We start from the raw sequence: 13,588 nt of genomic DNA, 5'->3' as shown, positions 1-13,588 counted from the left end.
TTAATTAATCTTTGAACCCAGCTAATTTATCTGCTTAATTGGCATTCAATAAAGGAGGCAAAATGTGTCAGGGTGAGTACATTGTAGGAGGGGTAGGGATAGTGGGCCTGCGGGACGCTTGTCAGGGGGCAAACTGGAGGAATGAGCCCTCCATGTTTAGCTTCCAAAATGATTAATGCTCTTTTATTAATTATACCCTCACAGGCGACATAAAAAGAGTCTCAGGATATCATGACTGTGCTGCTGGTGTAACTGAAACGAGGAGATTTGAGTTTGCATCGATGACAGTGGAGTTATAAAGAAAAATTTACTAAAGCTTGTTGTCTGATGCTGGTCTGGCAAGCTCTGCTAAGAATTTCCGAATAGTAATCAGTCTGTATTTGCCAAAGATAATCTCATTCTGTAACACTTGGCAAATCAGGCATCAGTATTCCTGTCCATCCCAGTCAATGGACAGAACAGGCTTTACATGTACACACAGTGCCATACTGTTTCCACTTTTTTGGCTCCGTATTCCAGCACACCGGACTTACATTGACAAAAAAGGCTGAGGTTAATGAGCTTACTTTCTGCTTTAAAACAGAGGTTTTCACATCTGTATTGGTTATATACATACAGAGTTTAGGAACACAGCACAACGTTGATCCTAAATACAGCCAAAGCCACCAATGAGATTTTAACAGTGTAATGTTCTTGAGTGTCCAGTCACCTCAAACCAACCGAGCAGGTGTTTCACTCACTACAGACCAGTCCCCAAACAAGCAATAAGTGAAGATGGCTGCACTACAGACCTGGCAGCGCCTCGCCGGGGAAGATACCAAGCATCTGCCGAAGTCTGTGAATTGTAGATTTCAGGCAGTCATTAACTGCAACAGATTTGTAGCCAATTATTACTCATTTGGATTATTTTTCATATTTTGAAGTTGAAGCTTTTGATCTGACCTAAAAAAAAATTGCATAATAAATAGTACAATTTCTGAATGGTTCATCTGATGAAGGTGTAAGCATTTTCAAATGAAAAATTTAAGTAAGCAATGTCGTTTCATAGTGACTTTCATTTCAAATCCAGCATACCCGAGTACAGAGTGAAAACAACAAAAATGATGTCACTGTCTTATTTAGTATGCCATGTTTACAGACAAAAATTGCCAAAATCATGTGCAGCAATGTGGCTAAAAACACAGCACAATTCAGAGCACTAAAGGCTTCAAATCTGGGAAAAGAACAATTAATGAGTACCATCAAATGCATCTGAACCTGAACTGGGTATGAAAAGTCCACACTACAGGGAAAAGTGGATCTAAGAAAAGTATTAGAAGTATAAAAATGTTTTGCTTCAACTGTGACAAATCAATTATTTTGTCCACTACCCTCGAGTCTGATCCATGAGAGTGTAAGGGCACATGCAGTAATTCTCCTGTGGGCTGGTTTTAATGTCTTGGTGCAGAGTGGAACTGCTGAGGGATCACACAGGAGCTTAATACAAGGAGTGTTCATCCTGACAATGGCACACAGGGAGGCACATAAAACCTCAAACTAGCCACAGCAGCACTGCAATGTGACATTCTTCTGTCACGGGTCTTCTGTCTCTGCAAACACCTCAGTATCACTCTTGAAAATGCCATGTCTCTAAAGGACGGATAACAGAGACAAATATGCACCAGAATCAAATCAATTCAATCAATCATAAGTAAGAACGGCATGCTCTTACAGGGTTTCATGTCGACAGACAAACAGCATTGTCTGGGTAATAATGTCATGACTGCTAATGGCCACATCAGCACAGGTGATTTAAAGTGACAACATGCATCAACTATTGACACAAATTCACACCATGGTCTGAACGGAGAGGAGAAGTTCATGAATCCATCACAATTCTGCTTTTCTATAATGATCATTTTACAGACAATAAAGACCTATTGGAGGATTGTGATAAGTCAAGTTTTAGTGTAAAGCTTCCGCAGCTTACTGAATGCTGGTTAAATTAGTTTACATGTGATTATTTTTGTGCAAATCTTTTCTTAGTTGAAGCTCATGGATCGGAGTCTGCTACTGCAACACAGCTGCCTCCTTAGTGAGACGCAAATACTAGACTTTTCATCAGCGGATTTACTGCTGTGCATTTTGATGAGAGTCTCTGCAGTCCGGCTGTGCACATCTTGGGAAATCCTGTGACAAAACACAGAGTGAAGACATACACTACACTCTTCCAAAGGCAGCACTGAAAGTTATTGTTCTTTTCAAACATTTCAACTTTCCCTGTACTTTTATATTCCCCTGATCTCAATGATTAGCTACAAATACTCGAGAAAGTGTTTATTTGCTTGCCACTGACTGAGTGTTTGTTCCTGAATTTTGCCAGATTCCTTTGATGACCTTTCAGTAATGGGCTATGTGCTATTTCAGCTTTGAGATACACAGCGTAATGTGTAAACCACTTCCCAGAGAAAAAAACATTTTCACTTTCTCCAAGTCATTAATGCACAGTTGGTGGTCTCACTAATATGGCATGGGTCAGCCCTTCATTTGAAGCCAGCTAGACATCTAAGGCTGCAACATGAAGCACCATAATAACGATCAATAACGGGATGGGTGTAAAAACAAAAAGAGCAACTACAATATACGTGTGTATGACTTAAAAGAGATTACAGAGACATATAGATGCTGAAGAGAAGCTACTAGCATCAAAAGGAACCTACCCACCACAGTTATTTCTGTTTGCTACATCAAAACTGAAAAAGTTTACATTCTATGGGGGTAAATAGTGGTGGTTTCAAAAGTACATAAGTACATAACCCTTTTCTTTTTGATTTCATTACTGTAATTATACTTCCCAACCCCAAGTGTCAAGGCCTGTCAAATGTCAGAGAAGCAAACATGCCTTCTGTGTCATCTGTCACTGAGCAAATTGAAGCCTGGGTTTAATGTCACGCCGCTATGAGCACAAACATAGTAATTGAGAGGTGAACTGAGTGACAGGGATGAGCACCCAGGCAAGAAAACACTGAGCAGTAGCCTGATGAAAACCAGGAGCGCTGGTCCCATTCCTCTGGCCTTGGCAATAAAGACCATTGTATGAGAAAAAAGGAAAGGCAGGCACCGTACTGCGCACACACACACACTCAGAGACATTATCCACAATAGTACACACAACCTATGCAATGAAGCCAGAGTAATTCAGCTCCTCACTTCAAAGAGATGGGCTGAAAGCTTTTTGTTAGATTTCAATCCTGCAGTACATAAGGCCAAAAATGCATTTGAATGGAGAAAATCAGAAGTGTGACAGAGCTGTGACCCCACCGATGAGTGTAAAGTGAATTTCAAAGTTTGGTGTGCTTCCGACAGTGGCTGAGGGAATACGTAGGTGGAGCCCTGCTTCAAAAAAGATCAACATCTGAATGTAAAATCCATTTATCTTTACTATAAGTGCTGCGTGTACAGCGTGTAAATCCATTTCAGCTTAAAGGATAACGTTGGTGATTTTTTTTTTAAATATTTTTCTAATTGTCAATACACGCCATGAAAAGTTAAGTTACGGTGAAGTGTCCAAAATCTGATTTAGTTTAGTCCTTTGTGCCACAGAGGTCCATTGTTGTCAAAAACTATTGTCAACAAATCAGTGAGTCACCCTGTTGGGCAACATGTTTTCTCATCAGAATAAATGGCCGCTATACAGCAGTACATCTAGAAACAGTTTTGCAGCATAACATCTATGATAATTTTCATGGTCTTTGGAGTTCGAGTAAAGCACGGCCAGCCAGACATGCAGTTCTGTTTACACTGATTCACCTGCTTGTTGGGCTACTGATCACAACTGTTGGGCTAAAGTTCTCTGAGAAATTTACAATTCATGGGACAGAGTCGGATCAATACCACATGAATAAATTGCAAGTCTAACACACATGAAATTGTCGGTTGTGATGGATTCTAAGAACCTCACTGGAATGAACTGGAGTATTGAGAAGTGGAACTATAACAGAGACATGCTGATGGTGAAAGGCTGTGGGCAGCAACAGGCGCTAACGTTACCCCGTCATCTGCACTGAGCACCACAGAATATAGATGCTGCAGTGAATGGGACAACCTTTCATGAGTTACACTCATACACCTGCCATCCTGAATTCTTTACAAACCTGAGGCCCAAAATATTTGGAGACCTTCTTTAGGCTGAACAAAACAAAGTGAGTATAACACAGGATTCATAGGGGGAGGAAAGTGGATAATCTTGTGAACATGACACAACCAGGTATAGAGCACTTCACTTTCCTAGTGGAACTATGTGGCTCAGTGATGTGTTTTTTTTTAGTTTATGGACAAAATAGAGCTCTATGGCACAGAAGAAATAGCTAAATCAGGCTTTAGATACATTGACAATACTTGTTAATAAGATCAAGTCATTGTTGATTTCAGACGTTTTGAGGATTTAGTTTGTGGCCATTGAAACAAAAAGGAAAAAAAAAAAAAAAAATCACCAAATATATACTCGTTATTGTGTTTAACCATTGTAGCACTCTGCATTCTCCAAACAATAAACTTTATCATAAAATGTGTAATAAATTCACACATTTTGTGCTTCAGGTCAGGATCAGTCATCAAAGGAGAGGTGCTGTGTAACCTCATATGAGGGCCCTGTTTTATGTCACCAAGGGAGTTGCTACATCGCTCCCTGGATATGCTTCTACAACATACAGTAGATAGTCATAGTTGTGCCATTACCCAAGTATTGATTTGTTTCACTTCACAAACCTCTGCAGTTACATCTGAGGTTTTCAATCCTGGACTGTGGGATACCAAGCACTAATGATGTGGTTGAACAAGAAAGAAAAGAAAAAAAAAAAATCACAATTTCCATCATCATCTCTATAAATCTACAGATAAAAGTTCTGCCCTGCCTCTGATCACAGCTCTGTGGTTCTGCTTTCAGATCGAATTCTGTCATGTGTTTAGATCAAATGTTCTTCATTTAGTCATATTGACTTTAAATCATAATACTATCTTGAAGACAATTTTATCTGGACAGATTATACAGTTAAAACAATAAACAATTTCAAGATGTTGCATAAAATTAGAGTGGCTTAAAAAAAAATAAAAAAAAAAATTAATAATAATTCATGAGCCTCATCTCATCAGCAGCATAACAATAATGCATGATTAGTGTTTGATTCTTTTCAATGCTTTTCAAACTCAAGTTTCTTGTCCAAGTCTTTTTCAGCAACATTCTTGACATCATCTGTTTCTATTTGCAAAGTCGAATTTAAAGCACGTTCAGGGTTTCATATTGCTCATCATCTATTATTCTTTGGCATTGGGAGCTGCAGTAAAACTGCTGCGTGCTCCAGATGACCCTGTGCAATGGGAACATTACAAGAGAAACATAAAGCTTACCATCATTTTCTCAAAAAGGTCAATGATTTCCTTTTCTGAGAGGTTCATGGATCTGTCGTCAAAAAGGGGCTGAGGAACAGGCAGCTCACTTTGGATAGAGAGGGGATCTGTTGGGTGCTGAATAAGAGGTTTCTCCTTCTTCATCCCTGTTTTCCTGAAACTTGTAATACGATCACGCTGAAAGAAAAACAAAGGGTTTGAGTTATTAACAATTCTGTTCAGACTACTATGGATCACCAAAAAAATAAAAACAAGTATATTGGATTAAGCTCTCTTAATGTTCCCGCTCATTTAGGAGTTGTTTGGTGTCCTACTATCAAAAGACGCCACAATTTACAATAAACAGGAAACTCTAGTGTCGAGGACAGCTCAAAATTTGTTTTCTAAAAACAAAAGAAAGTGAGATTCTTTATTTGTTTTCTTCTCCATTTTTACTTGCAAAAAAGTTTGCAACACATTGGTAGCAGAGCGCAACTGTTTTTCACAAAACCTTACTTACCATGACACCCAGGGGATGACCTCATTTGTGCTATTATCATCCAAAATATTTGAGCATATCATGCCAACTTAAGCTGTGTAAGTAAAGTGTTTCCTCGCTTTATTCATCATTTTACACTATTGTGATGTCCAATATATAGTGAAGTTTAGTGTGAAAGCAGAAAAGTGACATGAACCACATGCAAAAAAGTTAGTCATATTTAGTCAAATGGAGGTGAGAGGACATGCTGGATGAATGAACGGATATAAATTAAATGAAAAGACACACATGATGTCACTAGTCAGTTTACTGAAATATTACTGGAAGGATCAAACATACTTTAATCGAAGACACATTTCTGACTGCTGCAACGACACGTTGACTGCTAATCATAAAATTAATGCAAAACTATATGAGCTTTAAAGTGTCAAAGTCAGGCTATCTGTAAACTAAGGGCACTAAAAAAGCCCCAAGTAAAAACATCTAATGAGAAGTGCTCTGATAATTGCACACTAAATGATCTATGAGCTGCTTACAAATGTCTAGATGCTATGGGCCAAGTTTTGTTCATTATGAAAAATTTAGGCTTGCAGACCTTGGTGGTATTAACTAACAGCACCATCAATCATCTTTTATTTACACAGCAACATCAGTGATAACACAACCAAGTGAGACAGATTGAAGCCGTGTAGTAACACAAAGGTCACAGTGTATTGTAACACTGCAAGTACACTCTTTTTTAGTGCTTTATGATTAGTTAAAGCATTAATGTCATTAATTTGCTTCTGGCAAATTTGATCCATCCATATATTTCAGTTAAAAGTCCCATGCAGCCATGACAAAACATGAGATGATGTAAAACAAAACTAGTCACACAAAAATTAAACCGATCACCTTACCATATCATCAGCCAATGTTTTTATGTGTATGTTCTGTTGGAGGGAGGGCACAGTGTGAAAAACAAGATCCAACAGAAAATGACAATACCGCCAAGTGCACAGTATGCGTCCCATCTTGATGGTTTTCACATGTACGGTATCGTACATACACAGTATCTGGATACTGTCTCGTGTTTCTCAGTGAAATCAAATTCGGCTTTCCGACAGGGCTTTTATACATTAGAGAAGACATAAAGCATATGTGCTTAATGTCTGAGGATCACAATTACCATTACGTTTTTCCCGTTATAATTTGTTCTTCAATGATAAGAAGAGAAAATACCTCATACTGTACATGTGGAGGATGTGACAATACTTGATGATCCCAAATAATAGGGCAAATGTAAACGTGTGTGTGTGTGTGTGTGTTCAAGAGTGAATATCCCAAGGACACACACTTTAAACACATACAGCAAACAAATACAAAGAATGAGACCACTCATAAACCACCTATAACCCCACAGCAACACCGCTGAAAACATGCAAGTTGATGTTGTTTGGTTAAAGTTTTGTGTGCTCCAAAAATATTACACTTCCTGAGGGCATTGTGTTCCAGCCTTGCGCAGTTTAACACCAAAAGGTTATTTTTATTGCTGTAGCATGTGTTGTGAAGAGCATCTTTTGTAGTGACACTGGCCCAAGAGATTATACCCACAACCTCTCCTTATACAGATGTTTATCTTCATCTCAGACACAATAAGACAGGCTACTGCCAAAGGCTTGTGGCTCTGCAAGGGACAGCCATTTGAAACTCACTTCAAATGGGAAGCAGTCGCAGCACTGCCATATGCTGTGGCGCTAGGCTGTAAAGTACTAATGAGTCGGGAGATGTGGGGTAGTGATGGCCATAAAGCCTGCCTCCAGCCGTGGATCGCTCCACTATTCTAATCAGGAAACTACTGATGCTGGGGTGAGCAAACAGATTGGCTCTAACCTGCACCTCCCTCTGTGTATCTTCATCAGCTGTCGCTCTGGGCAACACTGAGCAGACACTCAAACTGCCATATCTATCACTAGTTTGGTCTGCAACAACTGATCAACAGTTGGGAGATAAAGCCATGAACCGCAGAAAGCAAAGCTTCCGTCTCTGTTTGCAGACAGCTGCTATTTCAAGTCTCGATAACAAATATGTCATATTCATCACACACTACGCATCGAGGGTTCTGCCTGGGAGCCTTTGATAGAGCTGATCCACTACTCCCGACTCAAGCTAAGGATCTGACCTGAGCAACAACTTTTCCCATTTCTAACTCAGAGCGTATGTGTCATTAAGCCCAGCATTCTCTAGCAGTCTAAAACTGCGTGAAACAATAGCTAATTTTCAAATGGAGTACTTAAACATTTTCTAATCAATTTAACAACAATCAAACCACTGTTTGGTTAATTGCCTTGACTTGAGGGCCTTTCCTTGCCCATTATCTTGGCAACATCGCAACATTGCAATTTAACATCTAACAATTAAGCTTGCATGTCCTCTGGGCTTCTCCCCCTTATTAAAGTAAACTTTTTCATCATAATAAATGTTTATTACCAAACACATATTTCTCTAAATAACCTAATCAAATTAGCTTTGGGTCCCTCCTTAATCAAATATGATTATGACTCCATGCAGATCCTTAAAAATGAACACACAAAGCAATAACACAACTTGAGAGCCAATTTGGGGACAGAAAACCTGGCCAGTATGCATATTTCACACAATAACTTTTTAAATTAATATTAAAAAACACAATTAATGTCAGTATTACATTAACTCGTGTAGAGACGTCGATTTCCATTGCTCTTAGTTTTATTACAAAATGTCACCAGGTGGCAAATGAAGTAATTTTTCTTCCAAGATGGACAAAGACCAAAAATTGACAATGACTGCACAGCTTTTAAATAGCAACGCTTGTTGTACTCAACCAATTTAACCAGACCATCTGTATGATATCACTTTAACTCACTCACTGGAACTCTCACTATCAAACGAGTTGCAACCATTCCTCTGTAAAGTGAGTTTCGACAGGAAATTAAGTTTAACTTTAATTAGTTCTAATAATAACAATAGATGTCTGGGAGCAAGCCATTGTTGGCAATAAGGACTGTAATGCAATGTGCTGATGACAGTTCTTGGCAATTTTTTTTTTAAACTACCTTGTGTCCCTGTTTAATTGACTGTTCTGTTCAGCTACAGGCTGGTAAGTGTTTTTCAGTGCAACAAAGACATTTACATTTCCTGGGGAAAAAAATTCCAATGCTGATAGCAGAGCTGTGACAAATTAAGGAAAACCGTACAAATGTTGCAATTAACCCTGTACACGGTTCAGTAAATATGTCTGAGAAGATTCTCAGTCGTCCAGGTTATGGCCAATCTAACAGAACTGTGTAGTGTACAAAGTTCAATGCAGCAAGGAATGCTGAGACTTTTACTTTGAGGGGGGGGGGGGGGGGGGGGGGGGGGACGACACTTCACAAGGGCACAGTACAACAAGGGAGAGCTCACTCCTCAGGGCAGTACCCAGCAGTCCATCTTCATCTAAAGGACAAGGGGACACTCAGTTGAGTACAACAATGTAAACATTTTGGCCAGGGAAGACTGAAGGAGGACTGAAATAAGCTATCTACGTCAAACTGTAAAGACCATCACTGAAGACAGGAGGTGGTCTAAGACACAGAGTGGTCGAATGGGTCTCACTTGTGACATCAGTGACTCTCAAGGTGTGCATGACCCTACAAGAGGTTAAAACCTGGAGTCCCCACCCCCACCCACCCCAAGTCTGTTAGAACTGAAAAAGCCTTTCAAATGAGAGGTGAAAAAAAAAAAAAAAAAAAAAAAGGTGCAGTCGCCTTTGGGTAACACTTAAGGCCTGATTTACAAAAGGTTTGCGCTTGTAAAATCAGTGCAAACTCCACACCACCCGCCAAAATAAATGTCCGAGCAGATCTACTGACGACGTGCAGTGAGAATAGCGTCTTTCAAATGTGCAATTGAACACACGTTGTGAATTTTTCCTGTTTGCATGAATACACATGTAATATTGAGCGTTTCTAATTGAACGTGCAAAATACCGGGAGGGGGAAATGCAAATAGAACAATTTAGCACCCGCAATAAACCTGAAAGTAAAAATAGGAGAAGTGATTGATGTATATTTTAGTACGACTGAAAGGCCCGTATTAATCAGATGAGCACAATACGAGAGACAGCTGCTCTTATTGTGGTGAGAAGGAGACGCAGGTAAACCGAAGGATACGCAGAGAACGTGGTTTTACACCAGCGGAAAAAAAATGTCGATGCCAGAGGCATAAATTATTCAGACATATCGTCTGTCCAGCGATGACATTTCTGAGTTATTAAATTAACTGAATGATGATTTAAAGCCAGTAACAAGGAGGAGCCACGCAAGTACCTCATTTAAATAGAGCGATTTGCACCCCATATCAAGGACGCAATTACTCTTAGTAAATCGCCCGTAAAACGGGTGCAAAATAAATGTGCAACCTTTTTGAATAAATTCATACTATTATAATTTAGCACCCTTAGATATTAGCACATCAGGCCCTTAGACTGATAAGTAAATTCTGGAGTCTCAGCAGTCGAATCCAGCAAAAGATGTCTATTCTCATTAGGTGTTAATTTGTTAAATAAACTCCCAAGACTGTTTGTTACTTGTTCAGACAGCACTTACCATCAATTTCCTAAACTAGATTTGTTTTTAAATACAAATGCTCCAAACATGAACAATTCAGGGCAAGACTGAACTGAGGAGATCTTATACAGACACTGCTCAGAATTATAACACTATATACTATTTACTTAAAAATAGTTACTTATTTATTTAAAAAATTTCCCCTCAGGGATTAATAAAGTATATACCTACCTATTTACACATTACAGCAGCAGTGAATAACAAAAGAGAGCTGCTAGACACAGAGGCAGTATAAAACATGCCTACTGCACTGCACAACAACAACACAAGAAATAAAGAGCAACTATCTAAGGGGATGGCCAAGATTTATTCACCCTGAAGGGAACTATATCAACTTGATCCTCCAGCCAAGAATTGACAAACATCCAAGCTGTCAGTGTAACAATATTGATACTTCAAATAAATAGGCTGTTAATTAAAAAATACACTCTGCTTTTACTTAGTTGATGCCCAAGTGAGAAATGAAATAGCGTTGATGCATCATTTTCAAAATTGAACATCAACCTGCTTACACATGAACTTTGTCGCCTCGCTCAGTGATGACCTAAATTCAGTTAAGAAACTCGTACGTCAGCATTGTACAGCGGTGTAAACAATTCAGGACGTACACACACAAATACACGTCTGTGCTCATTATCAAATCGCAGATCATAAATACGGGGAGAAAATATCCTGTTCGGAACATAATAATAATAATAATAATAATAATAATTAAGAATTAGGTCTGTTGCTCCTCAACATTTCAATAGGGTGCACCAGAGATTCTACTCTGCGGGTGTGCCGCTGCTCAGTGCCCCGGCAAATGCATGTCACAGATCAGAGATCAGACAACATTTGAATTCTGTGAAATCTTTTTATCAAGAATTTTTTATAGGGGAAATCTGTTTTTACACTAAATAAAAACAAAGAACCACCCGACTCCTCCTATAGAGTTACATCAGAGTAATGTTTAACAGTCATTTTCATGAACATCGAAATTACATGGTGTGTAATCTGATGCGACGTACAGCCCTGCCAAATATCATGATCAATTTTGAGGGAGTCGCATCAGACAGCAAGGAATACCATGCACGTAACTGGATTAGACCCAGTATAAACAAATTAGCCCGCCCAAATGAATCTTGTTACAAAGTCTTCTCAAGGGCTCTTTGTAAACTCTGGGGCAGTTACAACACAGCCTGCACTGCTAAAAGATTTCTGAGAACATGAAGAAGTGTATGCTCGCTTAGAGTACAACAAAAAGGAGGGGATGAGCGGTCACAAGACGCACGAGGGGCGTTTTCACACCTCAAAATTGTTTTATAATTATTACTCTTATTATCATTGTTAATATTATTGTTGTTGTTATTATTATTTCCATGGCATTACAATTGAAACTTATTTTCCTCTCAAAAGATGTTATAACTTTGAGCATTTATTTTTTTTTTTGTGCATTTTTGGAGCTGACTTTTGATTTCTTAGTCGGACTAAATTCCAGTTAAATATCCTTCTCCTCTCCATGTGTGCCTCCATGGCTCATTTTTACGTCTCTTCTTATTTTTGTTCCTGTTGTTTAATAAATGATGATACGTTGCCTCTATTTCTAGGAATTGGTCCAGAAGTTCGAACCATCTAAATAATGTTTTCCCACTGCAAACAAACCGAATCATGGTTCAGTTTAATCCGGACAGAGACCAGCTCTTTCGGTCACATAAAATGTTGGTCCTCTATCTATCTTTCCACCAGAAAGGTTCCATTACCACATAGCAGATATCTATCAGATGCATGAGGGTACAGTTGTCCAAATCAGAACTGACAGTGTCAGACTCAACCTTCCTTCTTAGTTTTGTTTTGTTTTTTTTTGTTTTTTTTTGGTAAACTCTCTTGATACACACATATGAACTGGGTCACTTTTACCCAAAAGAAACAACAGAAGCACATCCGTGTGTGAAGTAGTCTTCACAAATCAGACAAAAACAGAGGAAAATCTAGAATGGAAAATGTATGGCTGCTTATGGGGCACGCGGGGCACATAGTATTGTTACTGCAGGCAGTGCCACAAGCAGACACATGAGGGAAGGCAACAAGCAACATAAGACATGGCCTCTTATTCCAGCCACATAAAAATCTAACACACATACAGCACTACGGCACCCTTGTCCTCTCAGCAAATTGATTTACGGACAATTTAAATCAAGCACAAAATGTGTGGTTTTTCTCCTAAAAAAAAAAAAAAATCCTTAAAGTTCTTGCACACAATATTGATATGCATGTTTCATGGAGATAAGTTCCAAAAACATGTCGAGCATGTAATTCATTTGAAAAAGAAGGAAAATAAACAGAATGCATTAGATTCAGTGAAGGCTGAAGTCTTTAAAAGGGCACGAGTCTGTGGTAGCCTTATTATTTCAGGAAAGCAATGGTACTGTTTAGTTTCACAAAACAGCAACTACTGAAAAGAGGAAGCACACAAAAGCCAGCTAAGACTTGAATGGCTCAACACTGGATGGCCTGACCATGTGACTGCAGTCTAGCACAGCATAGCACGGCACTGCCCTCAGGTTATCTCGGTTGAAAGCAAATTTCCAGCGCTGAATCCTTAAGGGTCGGCGAGATATGCAGCCATTGCAAGAGCTGGGTTTGTAAGAAAGGATGGATATCTTCTTAAATTGTTCATGGCATCACATAAAAGGTCATTTGTGTTTTACAGACTATTGAAATAAATCTGTTCCAGCAAAGACTGTGTTACATGTTCGACAGAAGCTTTACAGTGCAGCAGTTATTATTCTGACTTATAGTAGCTGGAATTTTAAGATTCATCTTAAAACATGCAGTGACCACAACTGCAATTGTTTTCCCTAATTGCTGACATGCACAAAAAAATGTGAACCCTTGGCTTTGTTTTGATCTGCAGGGTGTTGGCTAAGTGGTGGCTAACTGTGCTGTACATTGCTATAATGCAGCGCAGCAAAATGTTTGGAAAATAATCCCACTGCCTGAAAATGTGCTGTCCAAGCTGTCACAGTAGTGTCTGTAACTGTCACATTCCTCTGTTATATTCCACAATAGCCATGCTACATTTTAAAATGTGATGACTCATGATATGCCTGTGTCAAGC

The 13,588-nt window shown here is 39.0% G+C and overlaps 1 protein-coding gene across 6 annotated transcripts in view; it reads right to left on the bottom strand.

The window, feature by feature from the left end:
* The window catches only part of diaph2 (diaphanous-related formin 2), a 370,474-nt gene that overhangs the window by 348,056 nt on the left and 8,830 nt on the right, over window positions 1–13,588 (bottom strand). For 5 of the 6 annotated variants that reach the window (XM_069170528.1, XM_069170529.1, XM_069170533.1 and 2 more), the window contains exons 3-4: window positions 6,763–6,795; window positions 5,386–5,562 (exon numbers count right to left, since the gene is read on the bottom strand). In XM_069170528.1, coding sequence (XP_069026629.1) covers window positions 5,386–5,562; window positions 6,763–6,795 — 210 coding nt within the window. The remainder of the gene's footprint in view (window positions 1–5,385; window positions 5,563–6,762; window positions 6,796–13,588) is intronic. The other variant, XM_069170531.1, reaches the window with a different exon arrangement.

This window comes from Embiotoca jacksoni, unplaced genomic scaffold (genome assembly GCF_022577435.1).
Source record: "Embiotoca jacksoni isolate LCO1_2020_lvr unplaced genomic scaffold, fEmbJac1.0.p SCAF_5, whole genome shotgun sequence".
NCBI lineage: Eukaryota > Metazoa > Chordata > Actinopteri > Embiotocidae > Embiotoca > Embiotoca jacksoni.
The sequence above is the reverse complement of the archived record's forward strand: the minus strand, read 5'-3'. Positions and strand labels throughout refer to the sequence as shown.